General features: G+C 39.0%; 3 protein-coding genes across 10 annotated transcripts; 1 reads left to right on the forward strand and 2 right to left on the reverse strand.

Moving 5' to 3' along the window:
• The first annotated feature begins 1,087 nt into the window (after positions 1 to 1,087).
• On the forward strand, positions 1,088 to 4,779 carry brf2 (BRF2 RNA polymerase III transcription initiation factor subunit). The gene is made up of 6 exons (XM_057321249.1): positions 1,088 to 1,220; positions 1,489 to 1,638; positions 1,908 to 1,967; positions 2,188 to 2,509; positions 2,683 to 2,860; positions 3,747 to 4,779. Exons 2-6 carry the CDS (start codon positions 1,491 to 1,493, stop codon positions 4,335 to 4,337), a joined length of 1,299 nt encoding a protein of 432 aa, XP_057177232.1. The 5' UTR covers positions 1,088 to 1,220; positions 1,489 to 1,490; the 3' UTR covers positions 4,338 to 4,779.
• Positions 4,780 to 5,069: 290 nt separating this feature from the next.
• Positions 5,070 to 9,732, reverse strand: prlhr2b (prolactin releasing hormone receptor 2b). 3 transcript variants are annotated; one of them, XM_057321518.1, is made up of 3 exons: positions 9,668 to 9,732; positions 7,051 to 7,506; positions 5,070 to 6,403 (listed from the first exon to the last, which is right to left on the reverse strand). In XM_057321518.1, the coding sequence occupies exons 2-3, from the start codon at positions 7,476 to 7,478 to the stop codon at positions 5,767 to 5,769; spliced, it is 1,065 nt and encodes a 354-aa protein (XP_057177501.1). In that variant the 5' UTR covers positions 7,479 to 7,506; positions 9,668 to 9,732; the 3' UTR covers positions 5,070 to 5,766. The 3 variants fall into 3 exon arrangements, with proteins under 3 accessions (XP_057177501.1, XP_057177502.1, XP_057177500.1); XM_057321519.1 differs by having other exon boundaries at positions 7,051 to 7,509; positions 9,668 to 9,709; XM_057321517.1 differs by lacking the exon at positions 9,668 to 9,732 and having other exon boundaries at positions 7,051 to 7,812.
• Positions 9,733 to 16,723: 6,991 nt separating this feature from the next.
• Positions 16,724 to 21,397, reverse strand: adrb3b (adrenoceptor beta 3b). 6 transcript variants are annotated; one of them, XR_008961746.1, is made up of 3 exons: positions 21,240 to 21,397; positions 17,354 to 20,620; positions 16,724 to 17,265 (listed from the first exon to the last, which is right to left on the reverse strand). XR_008961746.1 is itself a non-coding variant. In XM_057321253.1 (3 exons), exon 2 carries the CDS (start codon positions 20,378 to 20,380, stop codon positions 19,211 to 19,213), a length of 1,170 nt encoding a protein of 389 aa, XP_057177236.1. In that variant the 5' UTR covers positions 20,381 to 20,620; positions 21,240 to 21,397; the 3' UTR covers positions 16,724 to 17,265; positions 19,194 to 19,210. The 6 variants fall into 6 exon arrangements, 4 of the variants coding, with proteins under 4 accessions (XP_057177236.1, XP_057177234.1, XP_057177233.1 ...); XR_008961745.1 differs by having other exon boundaries at positions 17,345 to 20,620; XM_057321253.1 differs by having other exon boundaries at positions 19,194 to 20,620.
• Between the last annotated feature and the right edge of the window lie 1,244 nt (positions 21,398 to 22,641).

Here is a 22,641-nt window from a genome sequence, read left to right on the forward strand (position 1 = left end):
ATGCATAAAATGTATTCTTTAACGCACAGATTAAATCACAAATAAATTTAATCTTCCATGTGAGGGATGATAATTGTTTAAATAAAATAAAATAAAAAGATTTTAACAACGTGACTGTTTGGTCGTTAGGACATGCTCATCACGTCTCAGAAACGTTATTTGATACGTCGCTGTGACTGGTACGTTCCAGGTATGTCTTCAGGTAATCACCATGTCCCAATAACGTCCAATGTTACGTCGTCACGACGAATATGGGAATCACAAAGTTACGTCGCTGGAACGTTATTATGGTACGTCGTGGCAACGAATATGGTCCGGTCCAGGTACGTCGTCACAACGTAACTGTGTTAGCTGGGAGGACGCCTGAGAGCGTAATGCACGTGTAGGACTGTAATTAATACAAGAGGAGTTCATTCAAGTACCGAGGAGCTAAACCATGTAGGGCTTTATAGGTAATAAGCAAGATTTTAAAGTTAACGCGATGCTTTATAGGTAACCAGTGCAATGTTGACAGAACCGGGCTAATATGTTCATACTTTTTTGTACGTGTAAGAACTCGAGCTGCCGCGTTTGGGACCAGTTGGAGTTTTTGTAATAAGCCTGGAGGGAAACCACCTAAGAGTGGTTATAAAAACTACAGTGACTACTTGCCACTGTCAAGACAAGAAAAGAAAATAATAAAGAGACCATAACATTATTTCTTTCTTTAGCTAAACGATCACTACATTTATAAACATTTAGATATTATTTGCTATTACGTTTAAGTATTACTAAAATAAAAAAATAACATATGAAGAGTTTGGTTCCAAAATGAGATGACTCCGTTTTTAAAACATTTAAAAAATCACGTTTTGTATTTTGTTATCATGTTTTTATTGCGTTTCATTGTGTTAGTTAGCTGTATTTTTTTTTTGATACAGTAGTTATTATGTTTTATTATATTATTACACAATATAAAAACATGATTTTTTTAAAACCGAGTTATCTAATTTTGGAACCAAACTCTCCATTTATTTTGTGCCGCAGGGAACTTTTATTGTGCATAGCCGCGTTACTTTCGGCTCGCACCAATGACGTCATCAAAAAGCGCGCCGGTTAAACAAACGTACGTGTGTCGCACGGAGAGGCGAACAGGAGCCGCTTTCATCTGTTAATACAGAAACTAAGCGGGTTTCTTTCTGAAAACTTTTTGTCGCCTAACTGACAGGCGACCATCATCAGTAAGTCTGCATTATCCTTGCGTTTTCTTAAGCATTTCTTATTCGTAACGAAACTTGTATTCATTTCATATACCGTATATTACATGTTTGCCATCTGTTCACCACGACAGTCCCAAAAAGAAAACTACATTTATGAGGGCGTCTGCTTAATGTTTTGACTGTAGTCCAAACTATGTCGAGTTTTGTATAAGGTGTGCTAATTTCTATTGACGGAGCTGGTTTGTGTAAAGGGTCTGATTGTGAACTGCTGTCTGTTTGGGCTTTTCAGATATGCCGAGCAGCTGTCGGGAGTGTGGCTCATCTAATGTTGTAAGGGATGATCTGTACTCGCAGACTCAGTGGGTATGTGAGGATTGTGGCACTGTGTCGGAAGAGGGGCATTTGACCACCACGCTGAGCGAAGAGGCCATGAGCAGATGTAATCCAGCACAATGCATTCAGTTTCATCTGCTCATAATTCACACTTGATTTATTTATACATTCCCTATTTCTATATTCATTGCCTATGTCTATATTATTGTATATTATTATTATTATTATTATTTTCATCTGTGTTCTGTCCTGGTGCTGTCTTTCTGTTGCACTGTGGAGCTTCTGTCACAATAACAAAATTCCTCGTATGTGGAAACATACTTGGCCAATAAAGCTCATTCTCATTTAAAATGTGCGTGCGTTTCTTCTTTTCAGCTGTGCCATATTATCTTTCCACGGAGGCGAGCAAGACACCGTGCAGAAATCTACTTGCAGGTAAACAGATGTTGGCATATTCAGGAACCTGCTTAAAACCACAGTTCAGCCTAAAATGAAAATTATTTTATCATTTACTCATCGTTCTGTTATTTTCTAAAATGTAACCCCGGTCATGTGTGTGATTTCCTAACAGAGCGCATGAGTGAATGTTTAACTTTATGTGTCACTTTGAAGAAAAGCGCCTGATAAATCCAAACCTTTTTCTTTGACTTCCCAGGCTTCTCTCGTGTTCGTGCCTTGTGTCGTATACTCCGCTTATCCAGTAACATGGAAGCTGAAGCAGTGAGTTTCTTTGAGCGTGCGTACAATCACCCAAACTTCCTCCGCGCCGCCTTGATGAAGAAGGAGATCTTGGGAGGCTGCTGCATACTGTTTGTCTGTAGGCAGGGCAACTGGCCTATTGCTATGGGGACCATTAGCTACCTATTGGGGACGGACAGTCCTTCAATGGGTCCGGTTTATCAAGAACTTACAAAGAGTCTTAACATTAAGACCACGACCCAAGGCATCACAGACCTGCTGGAAAGCTTCTGCTATGAGTATGTATGATTCTGCCTCCACGTTCTGGCATTATTGACTCGCGCTTGTGTTGTTCCGAACCAGTATGACTTCCATTCGTGAATCCAGTGCAGACGGTTTGACAGAAACCCTCAGTCACCACTCATGAACTTTCGATGACCTTTAAGAAATATCTTCATTTGTATTTCTGCAGGTTCAAGCTGCGTCCTGAACAGGTGGATGAGGTGTTATCTGAAACTCCCCAGCAGTTGGTGGACAGAACATCAGCACTGATTGAAGTAGCCGCAGAGGCCTGGATAGTTACGGGACGCCATCCTCTGCCCCTCCTCATGGCAGCGGTGTACGTGGCCTGGCAGTCTCTAAATCCCAAGGTACGTGGCATGGCCTCTGCTAAATGTGGTGAATGTTCTACTCAGTGGGAATGTCTCAAAATCAAATGCACGTTTCGTGCTGCCCTTCTGCTCATTGGATTCATCTTTGGAATAACATGCGCCAACGAATCTTTCACAGACAAACAACCGTTTCATAACTCTGCAAGCACATTGTTAGTAGAACAGCTTCCAAAACCCCATTATCTCACATCTAAAGATGTAGAAGTATTTCGAGTAAGCTTTAGAGATAACCGAGAGAATATTTAATGACTAAAATGCTTCTTGCCTAATTAAAATAGAATCTTAAGTTAAAAAACACAAATTAAATAAATAACCTGACCTCATTCCACTCTTCCATCATACAGCATTTTATCCTTTTGATCAGTAAATGACCAGATGGAGACTTTGCATTAGACAGGATGTTACGTAAACATTGGTTTTACACTTGATGTCTTCCTACTTTTGAATGCTGCCGACAAGTCAATATTTTTAGAATTGTGAAGACACCTAAATAACTAAATATACAAAGTGAGACGTGTGGTGAAGAAACATTGTGGAGTATGACGTATGATGGGTAATTTTTATTACAGGCATGGTATATAATTTAACTAAGTAATGTATTATTTATTAAAAAACAACATTTTTCAACTTTTCCATGTATTTATGTGTAACTTGTGATAGATCATTGCACAGCAACTAAAAATGCTTTACCATGTAACGTGTTATTTCTCATCTTGACATTTTTTGGACATTTCTATGTATGTTTCATTGGACCACAAACATATCCAGAAAGCCTCGAGCCTGTTGAGACACATGAGAATGACACATCAAAGCTTTATATTGTCAGAGGAATTGATTAATATTCCCGTTTATGAATCTTTCGTAGGCCCGCATGAAATACACATTCAGTGCGTTCTGCCAGATTGGAAAGGCGCCCGAACAGGCATGGCGCAGAAGTAAAGATACGGTCATGAAGCGGTTGAGCGAACTGCGGGAGGTGTTGTGCAAACTGGGCCGACAGCTGCCCTGGCTGAGGGGGAATACGGTGGAGCCCAACACGGTGGCCACGCTGGTGGATGACATCTTGAAGAACCACCGGGTGCTGCTTTTGAGGGCGGTTAGGAACTACGAAGAACAACTGCAGAATGAGCCTTTAAAGACTGAAAGTACACCCAGCCCTGGAACCACGCACGACGAAAATGACACAGATCCACCTAAGGTCACGGATCCTGATCAGGTTGAGAATGCTCCTGATAAAGAGACCTCAGACACAGAACTACCACCAAACCACTGGGGAAAAAGGCACTTGTTTTTACCTCCCTGTGTGAAGAATTGCAAACGGCAGAGGGTGGACGAACCGCAGATGGAAGTGACGGGAGACGAGGACATATCCGACAGCGAGATTGAATCGTACATTCGCTCGCAGGCTGAGATTAACATGTATTTAAGGGCTCAGAATGAGCTGGAGGAAGCGTAGCTGTGTTTACATTCCAAACTGAAGTTATCATGTTTACTGAAACGTTGATTTTTTTTGTTTTTTACTCTTCTTGACTCAAGGATATGGCACTGAATGCTTCTACATCATTTTCTTATTAATAAAAACAGTTCCTGGCATATGATTCAGAAGATCATTTCTTCCTGGACTGTTTATTATTTTTGAGTGAATTGAAGTATTCAAGGTTGAATCTGTGAATTAGAGGTTTATATTGTTTATAATGAATAATGACTGCAGCCATTACATTTCCCGTGTACATATGTTTTAGCATTTTGCTGTGCTCCTTGTCCGTGAATATATTGTTCTGAGTTCGCACCCGAGTTCATTTATTTTAATTGTGTACTGTCACAGCTGTTTGCCATGCAATCTATTTTGTTGAGGATTTAAGTGATGTATTTATCATAATAAAATAACAAAATACTGTTCAAAATGTAGACTTGAGACAAATTATTACAATTTCTGGTTGTCAGACATTACGGGAACATGTCCATAGTTATTGAATTGACACTTATGTGAACATGAGGGGAACTGACTTTACACGTGTACTTAAAGTGAGTACGTTTTGAGAAATGGTCTTGCATTATTTGTATGCAAATGCTACTTGGTTTGACGTTTATCTAATAGTTGAAGTCTTCAATAGTTTTGTAGTCTTGAATCATGTAAGAAAGACACCACATCATAATAGACTTTATTCTCTTTTATCAAATAGCATGCATTTTCTTGGCAATATTTTGCTCTGTGATCAGATTTAGTCTTTAAACTCTTTCTTTATTGCACATACATATCGCTTTAGTCCATTTAATGTCAGAACACATCTTTAATTATTATGCACCAAAAATCATTTTAGAGAGGTCAAATAAATGTGGAAATTAAAAAGCAAATGATAGAAGGTGTCACTGTTTACACATACACCGTAAAATCAAAATAGACCCTTTTTACTTGCTCAATAATATTTTTACGTTTACCCACAATTCTTTGCAATCTCTGTGTACTCCCGTTAGTCCAAGGGGATGAACATTGGACCGCAATCCAGTTCTGTTAGATGCAGTAACTAATCATTCTGCTGCCAAAAATCCACTCTTCATTGATTGCCATTCAAAAGTAGCTGGATGTGCTCATGAGCAGATTTCAGCCAATGAGATGAACAGGAATGATAATCCAACATTATTTACATGTAATGGACCAATAAAGGGATAGTTCAACCAAAAATACAAAAATGGTCATCATTCATTCACCCGTACATCGTTCAAAACATGTATGTGACTCTTTCTTCATTTAAACACAAAAGAAGATATTTTGAGAAATGACATGATGATTTTCATTTTAGGGGTGAACTATCCCTTCCACATGAATTCAATTGCACTTCCTTTTTTTTACGTTTCCGCAGTAAATCCCACCACTACCATGAAGGTCACAGTACCACGCTGGCTGTGGCACATTGGTTGGTAGGAATGCCGATGCGACGGTGACGCGTGAACATCTTGCGGAGCTCCGAGCGAAAACGGTCATGCAGCCACGCGTACAGAAAGGGATTGCAGCAGGACGAGCTCATCGCGCACAGGTGACACAACAGCTGGATCAACAGGAAGTGACGCTTGTTAATGAGAAGGATGTCGATGTCACGCAGCACGTTGAAGACGTGGATGGGCAGCCAGCAGACTCCAAACGCGGCCACGACCAGAGCCACTAACCTGAAGATCTTGCGTTTCCGGGCGCGCTGGGCTTCGGCCTGGTCTCGCGTCCGGTGCCCGGGGGCGACGCAGTTGCGTAGTTTGACGGAGATGCACAGGTAGGACACGCAGACGGCCGATAGAGGAAGGATGTAGGTGAGGAGCAGCGTGCTGTAGGCGTAGATCAGTCTCTGGGTCTCCTGGCCTAACCAAAACTCCTCGCAGATGGTTAGACCTTCCTCTTTGAACTCCACGTGATACGTGTGGGCCACGGCGGGCACTACTAACACGCACGACAGCACCCAGATTCCGGATAGCAAATACCCACAGGCCGCCATTGAGGTGCGCTTCTTCAAAGGGTGCACGGTGGCGTAGTACCTGCGGAGAGAGCGATGAAAGATGCTGTAAGTTATGTCAATGATTTCAGCTTCTGTTCTGACAGAGCTGATGGTCATCAACAGTGCACATGATCTGATGATGAAATCAAAGTCCACTGGGGTTTCATGCTGCTGTCAAACCTATTTTAGGTTTTGTTTGTCCATTTAAGTACACTTTCTCCCCACATTCTTATTTGACACTCTTAAAAATAAAGCTAGGTTCTAGAAAGGTTCTTTGTCAGGATATGGTTCTATAAAGAACATTTCGCACTCACAGAACCGTTCTGTTGCACTGTAGGTTCTTTGTAGTTGACAAAAAGTGAATGAAATCAGAATTCAGTTTGATTGCAGTTGCCAACCAACATCAAAGCACCGCAGGAAATGATGTCGTCAGTGACTGGCATCCTCACCCGACTTCTAATGACCTCCGATATAAAACAGACGCTCAGACAAAGCTTCCTACCGACGTCTTTCAAAAGAACAACATGAGTATGTCACTATGTACACAGGAGCATCAGAGGGTCCTTTCATCTCAAGTGACCCGAGCCACTTTAACCACACTAAGCTTTGAAATGTGTGCCGTGTAAAAGCGTCGCATCTGATGAGCCATTACAGAGGTCATTAGGAGGGTGGGTTGCACAAGCTCACCTGTCGACTGCAATGGCCGTAAGAGTGAACACGGACACGTATACGGTGACCGGCTGGATCAGGAACACCAGGTAGCACATGAAGCGTCCGAAGGTCCAGCCGTGGGGACTGAAAGCATAGGCCAGCGTGAAGGGAACGCAGGTCACGCACATCAGCATGTCCGAGAAGGCCAGGTTGCCGATGAAGAAGTTGGTGACGTTGTGCATCTTTCTCGTGCGGCAGATGACGTAGATCAGAAGGTAGTTGCCGAAGACGCCCACCAGCACCACGAGAACGTAGCAGGGTATGATGAGCGGTTTGAAGGTCTGCAGGAGGGCTACGTCCGCGAACGGGTGGTTGTGAGGGGCCGTGGTGTTCTGGACCACCGTCACCTCGTAGACGTGGGATTCAGGGGGCTCGTTTTCACCTGGCCAACCAGAACCCTCCATCCTCCACAAAGATCTCCAAAGTCTCCACCTGCTGGACACAAAGATCATCACTAAGCAAGCATCTTTGGATGTCGACTTTTATTCACCCTCATTTCATTCCAAACCTGTGTGACTATTTCTTCTGCAGAACACAAAAGAAGATATTTCGAAGAATGTCGGTAACCAAACAACATTGGACTCTATTGACTTCCATTGTATGAACAAAACCACTGACACGTTTCTCAAAATATCTTTTGTATACCACATTTTGTATTCAATATACAGGTTTTAAATGACATGAGGGTGAATAAATGATGAGAAAATATTTTTAATGCAGTTTACTTACAGGTTGAAATGCTATTTTATGCCTAAAAATTCATACTGAGATCTTTGATTTGCAGCTCAGGATGCCTCAAGCGACATGTTAAAAGTATTTTTTTGCCTATACATTTGAATGATCTGCACTTCAAAAAAGCTGCTTTATAAAAGCTTCTAAATCAGCTTATTCCAGCGTGAAAGCTTTTTAACACACACAGCAGTCTGTACCTTTCATCCTCAGCTAATGTACCGCCACCGTCAGAGGAACAAATGATGAATGCCAGCAGGAAAATACCGCATCTGCACTGACATTGTTTTGTGAATGCTAAAAAAGACATTTACATTCACTTTGCCTGTCATTTTGTTAAATTGCCATTTGTATTCTCGGATCTTGCCGAGGTTGATTTCGAAATGTGTGATTTTACAATCTGATGAAAGATATTCAAGGAGTGTTTTTGTACCTTGATACAGCCTTCTGAGGTGAAGTCAAGTGAAGTGAATAAAAAACTACGATTGTGGACTTGATTAATTAAAATGTACAATTATGTTAAGTAGCTTTACTAAATGACATCATAAATTCTTCACTTGCCTCGTAAACAAAACAACCAGACGTCTGAAAGACCTCACTTTATGTCTGTGGGAGGGTGGGGACTGAGACGGATGCATTTTTGAGGTCATACTACTAGTTCAAATGAATTTAATTGAGAAACACAACAGTTAACCTTATGGATCTATACAGTGACTTGAAAGGGTAATTATGTTCCTTATGGTACAGTCCAGTTGCATTCTGCTGCACTATAAATACATCTATTCATGTCATTGTTAATATGGACCAAGAACACAGATATAGTGCTGATAAACAACATTTCCTTCAGCCACAATCCAAGCCCGGGTGCACCCTGCAGAGTTTCTCAAATAATCCCATGCACGCACACACACACGCGCGCGCACACACACTGATCATCACACACACATGTATGTTTTATTATCTCCGTGGGGACAGTCCATAGGCGTAATGAGTTGTAAATGGTATATTTTATCCCCAACCCCTAAACCTAAAGATCGTAGAAAACTTTTTGCATTTTTAGATTTTCAAAAATTATCGTTCTGTACAATTTATAAGCTTTTGTGCTTATGGGGACCTCAATTTTTGTCCCCACAGTGACACGAGTCCCCATGTGTTGGTGTGCATTCAGGTTTAGGTAAAAACATGAACACACACACACGCACACTGATCATCACACAGTCACACACACAAATTTACTGCAAATATGTTTTTTTTCACTTCGATGTGAGCCCATTATAACCTGTAATCTAAATTAAATGGAAGTTCTTGGTCTTCATAGCCGTCCAAAGACATGACCAATATAGGACATCTAGTGTTTGATGAATCTGAATGAATGAATGAATTTGAAATGCTTTGATGGTAAATTACTGTTTGTATTATAGTTTGTTATTTATCAAGAGATCCATAGCAATATATACATACATTTAAACTGTAATGCACGCATTATATTAGCAGTAGTTTGTCACTGTTTTCATATTTCTTCTATTAAAACTGTTTTAATGTTTCCTGCAACAAAGAAGCTATTTAACATCACTATTACTGACCAGTGAAAAAACAGTTCGTTTAACACACACTAACCATTTACTGTAAATGGGAGAAGTTGTCACGGAGGGAAAGCGGCAGCATAACGTTAGCTGTTTTTATAGCCTTTTTTTTTAGAAAAATGTAAACAGTTAAACAATTTAAAAAGCACAATGATTCATGAAAAGAATTAAAGAGTTAATCCATATCCTTCAAATAAGATTATTTCTAGAAACGCACAATTTCCAGGTAAAAAGACGTGCAAAACTTTACTTTAAGGAGCGTAAAATAAACATTCGTTTACCTCAGAGAAAGAAAATAATCCTGCTTCTGAGTCCAAATGCACGCATGCACTGTATCTACGCGCGCAGCTTCTCCAAACAGCGAGTCCAGAACGCGCACCGTCTTTAAACAGCGTGTCGGGAGCGCGCACGAGCGGCGTTGTGCTCCTCTTCAGTTCTGTGGAAGAAACACGAGGAACAGACCGCATAACTCAACGTGACTGCACGTGCAAGTGTTTTATCACCGTCTCTCTCTCTTCTTTGCACAGTTTCTGTCACCTTTATCTCTTATCCGAAGTCATGGAAGACTTCTGTAAAGATTCTTCTTCGTGGATGTGAACTCCGACAGAAATATCTCCTCATCCTGGTATTTAATCTTCGTCTTGTCACCTGTTTTATTTACATGACTCAACAGTCCACCAACACAGAGCTGTTTGTTTACGTGAAACTTTTAACACTTGATTTGGTATTGGCATGTATGATGGATATGAGTGTGAGAGTGTTAAGTTCTTCTGTCTTTTTATGAGATGTTTGTTTTCTGACTAAATTGACCCCTGTTGAACCCCCCCTCCCCCCCAAGAAATTCTAATATATTTTGTTATAATGGGACTTGTAATGGTTTTATTGGTACCTATAATGGTCTCTACTGGTAATGTGTTGAGAACACCATTAAATCTGAGTGGAATAAAACTTAAAACACATAAGACTTAATGTTGTAATGGTTTTTATGGTAAACAGGTGGTTTATATTTGTGATGGAAACCCTTAGCTGGTTCAGCAATTTTGGGGCATCTTGAAGGGTGTATTGTTGACATGACTGCATCCTCTAAAAAGGAACATTTTTAACAGAGATTTGCTAAATAGCACCCTCAGGTCACCATTAGCCTATAACAGGGCAAACTTGAATACATTTTTGTTACTTTTGTGGTTAGTTTTAGATGATGAGCTGTTTTACTTTCATGACTTGTCTATAGCCACAATTCATGGCCAAGATCAAACATTAATTATTAGGGATGCGCCGATAACCGATAATTCTTTAACATTGGAAGCCGATAACCGATGTATTGGCTGATATACAGTATCTAAATATTAACATAAAATTCTCTAAGACTGACTAGTGGATGCTTTTATTTGATAACATTCACTGCAGAAACACAAAGTAACCATTAGTTCTCTTTTCCCCCTGAAAATCATGTACCAACTACCAGGCCTACTTTACACTAGTTAACGATTCTTTAACCTTTAAACTTTTCTGGTATATCCTTTATTGGTAACACTTTACAATAAGGTGCTATTTGTTAGCAATTAGTTTATGCATTAGCTAACATAAACTAACAAGGAACAATACTTCTAAAGCATTTATTCATATTAATTCATGTTAATTTCAGCATTTACTAATACATTATTAAAATCAAACGTTGTCACTGTTATCATTAGTTAATGCACCATGAACTCACGAATGAATGAATAACTGTATTGTTATGAACTAACATTGACAAGGATTAATAAATGATGACTAATTAAATTGTTCATTGTTAGCTAATGTGTTGGCTAATGCATGCATGTACTAATGTTAACTAATAGCACCTTATTGTAAAGTGTTACCGTTTTATTTAATTAACAAATTATAGATGTTCTTCAAGAGCAACCCAGAAAAATGTTCTTAATAGCCACATATCTAAGAGGTCTCAAGACAGAAAGCATTCAGACAGCAGTCTGTTTCAAACAATATGCTTTTGATCCTATAATTTACACATTCATAAATACTGTATCTACATACTGTACCTACATCGGCAATGTTTTGCTCATATCAGTAAGTGAATGATCACGACAGAAAGACAGTACAGGACTGTATTTTAACTGTAGCAGCGTGCAGATGAAGTAGTTTAACCAGAGGAAATTATTTAAGATTTATCGGCTACAATATTTTGGCCTAAATTCTATTATCGTCCGATACCGATAACATTAAAAATGACCATTTATCGGCCGATACCGATATGGCCAAAAATTAATCATGCATCCCTATTAATTAATATTATGCATCATTTCAGCATTTTTGTATATTGGTGCCGTGTAGAACTTATGGCTCGAGGGAAGATCATTGTGTAGGACATCAGCGAGTGCTGTTATTGTAAAATGAAATAATATCAAATTGGTCTGTGCATTATCAGAATAACACAAGGGATGAGCATTTACCTGTACATTAGTGTATATCAATCATCAACAAACCCATTTCTGCTTTCATAATATTCACAACAGAGGCACATTTTCCAATTTATATTAGGCGTGGATTTATATTAGAGAAACGCATCCCTGTGCCGAATTGTCTATTGCATTCTCTCTGTTCTTACGCCGTCTCTTTTATGACTTGTTTATATTACGCAAGTATTCTGTTAGTATTTTCGCATATGCCTCATTTTGATGCAATTTACTTAAATATGATTTGTGTACTTTGCTTTTTAATGTTTCAAAAAGGTTTGTCTACATCCCCTTTTTTCATTAGATTTTAAAATGTATGCCTACATCCAGATTCTTTATTGGCTTCATTTTTCCAAGAAATGAGATTTGCATATTTTTAAAACACAATATATATATACAGTATATATATATATATATATATATATACACACAGTATATATATATAGCTTGTAAGTCTGGTCCAGTAGGAAGGCAGGCTGTGTATGTGGCTCTGTTTTGGCATGATTGGGAATAATTTACTGTATGATTTCCATAATAGCTGTGCTTCCTGCAGTGCTTTATGATCATGGACTCATGCGGTGCCTTTGTATTTGCATACGAGCTTCTACTTTTACAAAAAAATATATAATAAAAAATACAGTAGCCTCTTTCAAATGCAAATACCAGCATGAACTGTCGTATTTCGTTGTCCGCGGTAGAGATTCTGTGCACATATTTAATGAAGGCTGGGGAGGTGGATGACTTTTTTGCCATTTCAATATTTTGGAATATAACTCAATTGACATTCATGGCGTTGTTTAATTAATTTGACTGCGGCCTTTAATTTAGATTTATTTCCTTCAGTTTCATTTGAGAAAGCCAATTGCCTGCTAACAGCGGAGGTGATCATTACTCTCGCGCTTGTTTTTTTTCTTGTGGAACATGAATTATTTCCTTCGATTTCAATGTGGGGCGTCATCATTTTGAATACACGCAACCATGGCAAACTCATCAAATCTATTATGAGAAATTGTGTCTTCCTGTTAAAGTGCACTTTTCATCCTCTATCATTACTAACCCTCATTCATTTTGCACTTTAGTGGTCATGGCTCCCAGCTATCCTCATTTTGATTGCATTGATTTCACGTAGACGGACGCAGCAAGTGTCCTTTATTTCTTTACAATCTCATTACTGCTCTTCTCTATTCATATACTCTACTTCCATATTCTTTCGTCTGTTCTCTCGGCTTTACTCTTTAGCTCACTGTGTCCCAGTGGAGAATTAAATTAAAGGTCTTTGTTTATAGGATATATTGGATGGATTAAATCAAAATGTGTTTAAAACATCTCGTGGGATTACTGAAATCATTGTAATGATATCCACTAATCCGCCATTTCCATTGCTATGGGAGTTATCAAGCTTATAATTGTCGAATGGATACGGTGGTCGTCTCAGGTCTGAATGCCCTTTGGGTTTTATTGAACGTCCCTGTCATGAATCAGACCTGATGAGAATGAACGATGAAACGGAGCGTGTCTTTGGAGGGTTTTCTCTTCTTGATATTGTTCTTTAATAGCATGCGTGAGATTCAACACACACACGTGTGTGACAAGTTCCACAAGCGCTGATATTTTACCTCCGGTCAGTGATATGAATTGGGCTGTGGTGTGCGTGCGGATGAGCGCTTTCTGGTGCTGCTCTGTTAACAGAAATGAATAATACAGACATCATTTTCAGTTCCGTAAGAGCTTTTGAACTGTTCTGGGATCAGTCTGTTTTTCAGCTCTGACTTATACTGTGTCTCATTCACCATTACATGTTGTTTGGAACAAGCATGGATGATGTTAATGGAACAAGTTGGTACTGCACATATTCTGAAGACCTGTTCACACCAAAAAAATAATGAAAACGACTATATTCGCATTCACACCACTTGACAATAACGTTATGAGTATTCTAGGCTTCAATGTAGTGATGTTATTTATCAGCTGGAATCGAAAGTGATCCCAACAATATTGTTCCCTTGTACCGGTCTTGTTGACTTGTTGATTCTGTTAAATGTAGAATGAGTTTTAAAACTCCATCTTTGTACTTATTGTCCTTTAACGTGAACGGGTCTTAAAGGAACAGTTCACCCTTAAATGAAAATCCTGTCTTCATTTACTCACCCTCAGGTTGTTACAAATCTACATAATTTTCTTAGTTCTGATGAACACAGAGAAAGATATTTGGAAGAACGCTTGTAAACAAACAGTTCTTGGCCACCATTGACTACCAGAGTAGGAAGAAATGCTTTGTAGATTTCAAAAGAAGATATTGGGAAGAATGCAGGAAAGCAAACAGTTCCGGGGCACTTTTCACTATCATTGTCATTTTTCCTACTATGGGAGTCAATGGTGGCCAAGAACTGTTTGGTTACAAGCATTCTTCCAAATATCTTAACCTGTGTTCATCAGAACAAAGAAGTATATACAGATTTGGAAGAACTTGAGGGTGAGTAAATGATGACAGAATTTTTTTTTATTTTTGGGTGAACTGTCCCTTTAACAAACCACTTTGCACGAGGCAGACGTTAAAATTAATGTGTGTACATGGCGTTCCTGATGAACATGTTCTGTTTTTTAAGCAAGTACATTATAAAATATGCAGAACATATTTTATTTGATCCTTTTTATGCAAATGACACTGAAAGAGTCATTGTCTAAAATCAATTGTAACACTTGACTATTTTAAAATGATAAAACCATTACAAATACTTTACAGACAAATGTACTGTAGCCCTTATGTGATAATAATGCAATAAATCACATAATGTTGTAATTGACCAATCAGAATCAATTATACCTGAGAGAGCTGATCAGTCAACCACAACCTGAAGGGGGCATTAATATACCATAAAATTGTGAACACATAGAGACCATGTAGAATAAAATAATGAACCTTGATTGTTTAATTATTCCTCCCACTAATATCTTGTTTATTTGTTAATTTACTGTACATTTACATTATTTTCTTTAAAAATACAATGATGCACAGGTGCAGGACGGCTCTGCATCAGAGAGAAGTAGAAATCAGTGAATAAAAGGAGCTATTATAAGCCCTGATGAGTGAACATTTGACCTGAAAGGCTGGGCTGGTTCTTTACGGGCAATCACACCTGTGAAGCATACAGGCTTTTAGGTCGAGACTACATACAGAATATACCTTCATACAAAGAGTGAGGGTTTTTAGGGAAAGACAGCCAGAAAGGTGTTGGCATCAGACTATTTGCTCTAAAAATCACTGAAAGGAGGCAGAGACGTGGAGATTTTCTGTTGGATTTAAGCAGCAATGTTAGGGTGTTGGAGGTTTGCTAAGATAAAGACATCTGTACTTTTTAATGCATCAAACTACATTCCTTAAAATAATAGTTTACCTTCAAAACAAAAATCCTGTCATTATTTTCAGGCCATCTTGTCATTTCAAACATGTATGACTTTTTTCTTCTGCAGAAAACAAAAGAAGATATTTAGAAAAATGCCGGTACCAGAAAACCATTGGTCTCCTTTGACTTGCATTGGTTTTGTGTCCATACAATAGAAGTCGATGGGGACCAATGGTTTTTAATTATACCGGCATTTTTCGAAATATCGGCTTCTTTCGTGATTTTCAGAAGACAGAAAATAACACCTGTTTAAAATGACAACAGGGTGAGTAAATAATGACCTATTCCTTTAAGAAAGGTCATTTAGGGCAACCAGCAGGAAATTCTTAAAGGGATAGTTCACCCAAAAATGAAAACTCTGTCATCATTTACTTGCCCTCTTGTCATTTTAAACCTGTATGACTTGCTTTCCTTTGCAGAACAAAAAAGAAGATATTGTAAAGACGGTTGGTAACTGAACAGCAGCTGTACCAATTCACTCCATTACACAAAACCAAGTCAATGGGGCCAACGGTTTTCCGTTACCAACATTCTTCGAAATACCTTCTTTTGTGTTCTTTTCAAAAAAAGAATGAAAAATTTTCATTTTGGGTGAACTATCCCTTTAAGTGTTCATATGTGAGCATATGCTCCTCTTCATTAGGCTAAAACTATATTTTTGCTTTCTTGTAACAACAATTATTTGCATTTGATGACCAGTTAATTCAAGATAATGTGATAGAAGCGATGAACATTTCTCATATTTATTTATGTGTATATTCATTGAAAACATCTACATGTATAATAATACTGATGCTTACTGTAATAAATAACTAGTGAATGGCTAAGTTTGGAATTAACATGCTTGTCATGTCACATGACCTCATCATATTATGTTTAATTCAGCGAGTCTCAGAAATAAATGTTATGCAAAACAGCCTCCACTGTGCTAACAAACCACAAAGAGGAACCTTATTTAAGTTACATAAGTGCTTTGTTTGACATGATTGAAATCAAGTTTTCAGTTAACTTTAAATTGGATTGCATTTTAAAAATAAATTATCCATAAAGTTTGTATTTCTAATATAAAGATGTTGCAAAACGACTGCCTTCAGAAGACCAGAATCGTCATCCGATGTTGTGACCTTTCGGAGAATGCCGTACGTGACAAATCTCACGTCGTTTGAAGAACCGTGGAGTTGAGTTTCATTAAACTAATGTGTTTTGTCTCTGTCTGTCTCTGTGCGTTTTTGTTCCTTTGACATGACAATGACGTTCACATCCAGAACAGACCAATTAAAATGACTCGTTTCCTTTGTGATGTCGTTAACTTATAAAACACAACTGAATTCATGTTCAAAATACAGCCAACAAATAACAGTAAATTTAACCTTGTGTGAATGTTTTGACTTAAATGCACCTTTTTTCTTTTTATAGCTTTGCACAGTTCAACATAGTGCTGGATGAAAAGAGGAGTTTAATTCCAAAATGAGAGAAATCTGTTTATTTGTATTATTGTGCACTGCATTCCAATTAATATCAATAAATGGTTTGTTTTTATTTAAGCCATAATAACAAACAAAAAATACAGCTAACTAACACAATAAAAACATCAGGTTATCAGGCTTTAAATCAGGTTTCTGGAGAAGGTTTTTTTTTCACCAGGATGAAAGATCAAAGACTGATGGCAAGGGATGGCAGTGCTATGATCAGAAGATCAATAGAAATTTGTCTCCACCGCTTAACGTAGCAGATAGCAAAATATATTAACATTTTATCAAAACCCCTGTCTCTTCATTCAGACTTGTTTGACCTTGGTTGCAATATTACAAGATGAAACTCTTTGCTCGTTGAAATGTGGCTGTAGACGTCAGGTGAAACGTCTGTTTCATGTACAGATATCGATCCACTTCAAAACGTGTCTGTTTCATCTGTGGGCAGTGCTCAGAATTCTATCTTCTGGGCCCTTGAAAAACAGCAATGCTAGGTACAGTTACGATCCCTTGAAAACATGGGGGCTGTTTTCCATCATCAGAGGTCCTGTGGGAGGAAAATAATTATGAACTCATTCAACCTTTGAACCGGAAATTAACATTGTGTGTGTGTTTTGTTTACACACAAAATGTACTTTTTTGCGATTGCACGTCTCAATGACATCAGAGGGATTTGCGGTATAACGTTTCTCAGATGTGTTTGTATCTGCGGATTTTAAACTGTCCTGTTCAATCATCATATTCTGTGTAATGCGTGCACCGAGGAATGATGTCTGATCCCCTCCGGCAGAAGATGAATGCTGTTGATTAAAGCAGACGCAAATTTAACACTAATTTTGATCCAGACCAGGCCAATAATGATCTGCCTGACCAAAGATTCTCCTCTTTTATATTCTCTTTTAGTCTTTTTTTATTGATATACTTTTTATTCAAATGACATATAGTTTGTGTTAAGCCGATATACATATTTTTCTGATATATTTAAATACTGTTTCTGGTCATTTCAACATTATCTGTAATATAGACATTTATGGATCCTCACGTCCTGTGGCATATTGTGAAGAGATGTGTGATTACATTTAAAAGTGACTCGGCTTGAAATAAAAAAATATTTATTTGATAAAAATGTAAGAAAAATAGTAACAGTAATTTTTTAATAATTCAAATATGTAACTTATTTACAGTAGATAAAAGCACTATGCACAAGCTAGAAAACACACGGCCTTGATGTTTCACACCATCAGAATTCACAGCTTCTTTATTTTTGTGATGCGACAACAAGACACTCAAACACTTAGGAATGATACTGCATCTGTTGATCAGTTTTTGAGTTCCTGAGATCTGCTTAAGACATGAAATCTTCTGTCATGGCTGGAATCTGTGGCACGGTGTAGTTTTAACGTGCTGCACGAAAGGTCTAATCTCACCCCAGTGATTTCCATTCAAATCGAGACCCACATGAAATGCAAAGTGGAGAAAATCATGAGAAAATGAAGGTCTGTTGTAATACTTCAAGTGGCAAGGTTGCCTGCTGGGACAGGGACACGGCGGCACAATTCACAAAGACCTGCTAATTCTGAGAAGCATTGCCATAAAAACCACTTTCTGTTTGGTTTCCTTATCTAGATCATTTCTGAATCTGAACTTAAGATGAGTTGAACGTGACCATGTGGGTTTTTTTAAGCCCATTGGACACACTGGCCTTATATAACTTTATTTTAGTTTCATGTGTGGCATTCATGGAATAGGAAGTTCATGCTTGATAGCGTTTGAAAGAGGAATTGATCCGTTCAGACCGCATGCACCACCAAAACGCGGAGATGACTGGCGTGGGAATAGCTGAGACTTATTTTGAATGCCTCTTAAAGCTGTGCCACTGCAGATTTGGGGAAATTAACTAAATAAGAGTATTCAATCTTCAAAATCATGACTCGATTCACTAAAGTGCAATGATAAAAAGTAGCCTATCAGTATGAGTGTGTGTTGCTGTGCAGTTGCTCGCCTTAAAGGGATAGTTCACCCAAAAATAAAAAGAATCCATCATCGTTTATTCACCCGTATGTCATTCATAACCTGTATATGACTCTTTCTCTTCTGTGGAACACAAAAGACGACATTTCGAGAAAAGCCTCAGTGGTTTTGTGTCCATACAGTGGAAGTCAATTGCGGCCAATGCTGTTTGGTTTCCAGCATTCTTCAAAATATCTTCCTATGTGTTCTCCAGAAGAAAGAAAGTCATACGGGTTTGAAATGACATGAGGGTGAGTAAATAAAGACAGAATTGTCATTTTAGGGCGAACTATCGCTTTAATATTATATTCTGGTCCTTCGTTATTGAAAGTCTTTTGTTGCTTTAGGTGAAAATCATCCAGCACAACCCACACAACTTCAGGTCTCATTCCTGTCAGTGGCACGAAATTGTCACATTTGGGTAAGGGATTTTAACAATACGGCACATTTTTTCTCTTACTGTACCTTTTGTCTGGTCCATGTCAACTTTGAACTTCACTTCCTAAAGGAGCTTCTACCTCTGCGTCTTTCACATTTGTGCTCTGTGCCACAGTTGGGTTTTTATTAGCTAAGCAAACCATTCTCACAGAGCTGTTTCTGTGAATGCACGAGGTCAGCGTCTGTAGGTGTTGCCGCATGGCGTCACTATCCAACCGTTTGATTTTGCATCCTAGAAGGTTCTGAAAGGCAGTCCGGTACTCTGGACTGTGGCAGTAGATGAGGGGGTTCAGGCCTGAATTAACGTAGCCCATCCAGTTAAAAAACAAAAAGACGTGTTGTGACAGCACCTCGCGGTTGAAGGCCTTTATGATGTTAAAGAGGAAGAAGGGAAGCCAACAGAGAATGAAAAGGCCCATTATAATCCCCAGCGTCTTGAGCGCCTTGTGTTCCCTGAAAACGTGCTTCAACGGCCTCGGGCTGGGTCTCCGATCGTCTAGGTCCGCAGGAAGCGGACTTCCGCAAGACTCGTCAGTTTTATACTGTTTTTCCGAGTCTTCCACAGAAACGCTGAGAAAGCGCTGTCTGTCCTTGTGGATTCGCTTCAGCTGTCGGGTCGCAACGGCAAACACCTTCCCGTACACGAAGACCATGATAACCAGGGGCACGTAGAAGGACACGACAGAGGAGCAGATGGCGTAGGTCTTGTTGGTATGGAAGTCACAGCAATGCGGGTCGTCGTAACATTTTCTGCTGTCGTTGTCGGACGCACGAGAATGATGGTTCATGATCGGCACGAAGGAAACGAGAGACGACACCATCCACACCACGCATACGATGTAGCCCACTCGGGGTTTGTCCAGGAGAACCTGGTGCTTGAGGGGCTTCGTCACCGCAACGTAACGCTCCACGGCGATGGCACACAGGGTCTCGATGCTGGCCGTGACACAGAGAACGTCCACCGATGTCCAGAAGTCGCATACCGTGGAACCCAAAAGCCATTTTCCGGTGACCACCACGCTGGTGCCCAAGGGTTGCACCACACAACCCATAATGAGGTCTGCAACGGCCATGGAAATGATGAAGACGTTGGTGGGGGTGCGCAGCTGAGGGGTGCGAGCGATGGCCACGATGACCAACAGGTTTCCCATCACTGTGAAGAAGATGACCAGCGCTAGAGCAAACACAAGCAGGGGGTGTATGTTGGTGCTCATTCTCGGGGAAGGTCTTGAACGGAAAAAGTAACTTGCGAGAGAGTTCAGTAATCCTTTACATGCCCGATGAACATCCTAGTCGGAGCCAAATGATGACTCCTTAAACGCAAAAATGATCTCAGCAAGCCGCTCATTTCCGCTGTAGATCTGACGTGAAATGACTTTGCATGAAGAGCTGAATGGCTGAGCAAGACTTGATTTATTTCACATACTAGGAGGAGCTTTCGGTGGGCAGGAGATCTGTTTGGTAAAAACAAATATTGCTGTGAGAAAGTTGTTGCTGTCATTTCGTGTCCTTTTTTGATTTTATCAATGCAAAATGTGCCAATATCATAGAGCTGATCTTAACTCAAGCGGCTCTTCATCAAAACATCCAATTCTTCCCAGATTAAAGCTGTTTTTGGAACCGTTTTGTTTTGTGATAAAAAAAAACAACAATCTTGAAAGCTTAACAAATATTCTTTACTCTTATATGGGCTTATATTATATGGGCAAAAAATTCACCCCAAGAATGAAATTTCTTTCATTTCAAACCTGTATGACTTGCTTTCTTTTGCAGAACACAAAAGATATTTGGAAAAATATTGGTAAAAAAACATTGGTACCCATCGTGTCTGTGTCCGTGCGTGGTTGTCAATGTTGCTTGGTTGACAACGTTCTTCAAAATATATATTTTTTGTGTTCTGCAGAAGAAAGCAAGTCATACAGGTTTGAAATGACAAGAGGGTGACTAAAAGATGAAAGAAATTTTAAGAAAACTCTTCCTGCATAAACTTTGTGAAAGCCTTTACATGCTGCAACAATATGACGTGCATCTTAACACCTTTACGATGTACTAAAGCAAGTTCGGCAAGCTTACCCATGCGTTACTTCCTCTCCCCCAGATTATCTTCAATAATTTATGCTCAACGCTGTGATGGGAGGTTGAAATGCCGTTCGTTTTAAACTCTTATCTTCCGTTATCGCACCTTTACGCTTTGATCCCTTTGTGCATCGTTTCATTGTACTTTCCCACGCTTCTTCATATCTATGTGAACAAAGTGTTCCGAAAGACACAGGATATAATGCGGTCTGTGGTGGGCACCTTACATCTTCCCATATCAACTTCCTGTGGTTTCAGTAAACATAAACACGAACTGGCAGCTCTTATGGTCTTTATATATATATATACAGTATGTGTGTGTGTGTGTTTTTATTCTGTGTAGTGTTATTTGTATGTACCATGGGTCTGAGAGTAATGCAATTTCAACAATTTCAATATGTGTCTACTGTGCATGTGGCAGAATTGACAATAAAGCAGACTTTGACTTTATAAGAGTCACAAGTTAATTTATTTTTATTTAACCAGGATTTTCGTGGCCTTTATAACAGCATAAAGGTAAAGAAACTCAAAACAACACCCAATGGTATTAAATAACATTTTGAAATAGTGAAAAATAAAATAATTTGTTTACTAGAAAATTCAATAAAAATAGATATTTGCATAATTTCTATTGATCACAGCCTCCGTTATTAATCTTATGATAATCAAATGCATTATAACAAGGTCAGAAAGCTGAACTTTATGCTTGGGATATACTGTATGTATAGGGTTTCATCTTAACAACATAAACAAACGTTACTGCGCATGCGCACTTTTGTGACCCCACCTTAACTTCCGGTACACATTCACAAACAACAGAGAGCCTGTAGATTAATTCTGATAACAATCAAAAGAAATCGAGAAGAACCGTGACTCGGCTAAACTTGCCTCTCCGATATTTTGAATTTAGACTGCGATACCAAGCTCAACCGCTAGATGTCAGTGTACCATACGGTTTGTTTAAATGCGTCAAATCTACAGGACCCATTGAAACAAATTGTTTATTTAATACAATTATTATACAGTACAATAATAATAATACAAATGAATATTAACATAAATAAAATAAAATATAAATAGTTATATTATTAGACACTAGCCAAACACAAAACGGAAGTTAACTGGGGGTCAGACGCGCACACGTCCGATGAGACGTTCTATAGAGACACTTATGTGAAAGATATACAGTAACATATATTCAGCGTGACAGTTGGCCGTTATTATAAACGCAGTAATGGCAGAATGAGTTCTCCTGAAACCTGTTTGTTTCCTGTGTCGATGCGTTTTAGATTCAGTTTTGTTTGCACTACATACAGGACTCGAGCGTGCCGAGCAGTGGGGAGGATGCTTGTTGAAAGGTTTCTGGAAGCAGCGTTTGATATTCACCTCATGCTTCTGC

The sequence above is a fragment of the Triplophysa rosa genome, linkage group LG22, assembly GCF_024868665.1.
Source record: "Triplophysa rosa linkage group LG22, Trosa_1v2, whole genome shotgun sequence".
NCBI classification, from domain to species: domain Eukaryota; kingdom Metazoa; phylum Chordata; class Actinopteri; order Cypriniformes; family Nemacheilidae; genus Triplophysa; species Triplophysa rosa.

Coding starts and splice junctions, on each gene's coding strand:
- brf2 (XM_057321249.1), top strand. CDS start 1,491: ATGCCGAGCAGCTGTCGGGAGTGTGGCTCATCTAATGTTGTAAGGGAT. Junction 1,639..1,907: donor CGAAGAGGCCATGAGCAGAT/GTAATCCAGCAC, acceptor TCTTCTTTTCAG/CTGTGCCATATTATCTTTCC. Junction 1,968..2,187: donor GTGCAGAAATCTACTTGCAG/GTAAACAGATGT, acceptor TTGACTTCCCAG/GCTTCTCTCGTGTTCGTGCC.
- adrb3b (XM_057321253.1), bottom strand. CDS start 20,380: ATGAGCACCAACATACACCCCCTGCTTGTGTTTGCTCTAGCGCTGGTC.
- prlhr2b (XM_057321517.1), bottom strand. CDS start 7,526: ATGATCTTTGTGTCCAGCAGGTGGAGACTTTGGAGATCTTTGTGGAGG. Junction 6,404..7,050: donor ACGGCCATTGCAGTCGACAG/GTGAGCTTGTGC, acceptor CTCTCTCCGCAG/GTACTACGCCACCGTGCACC.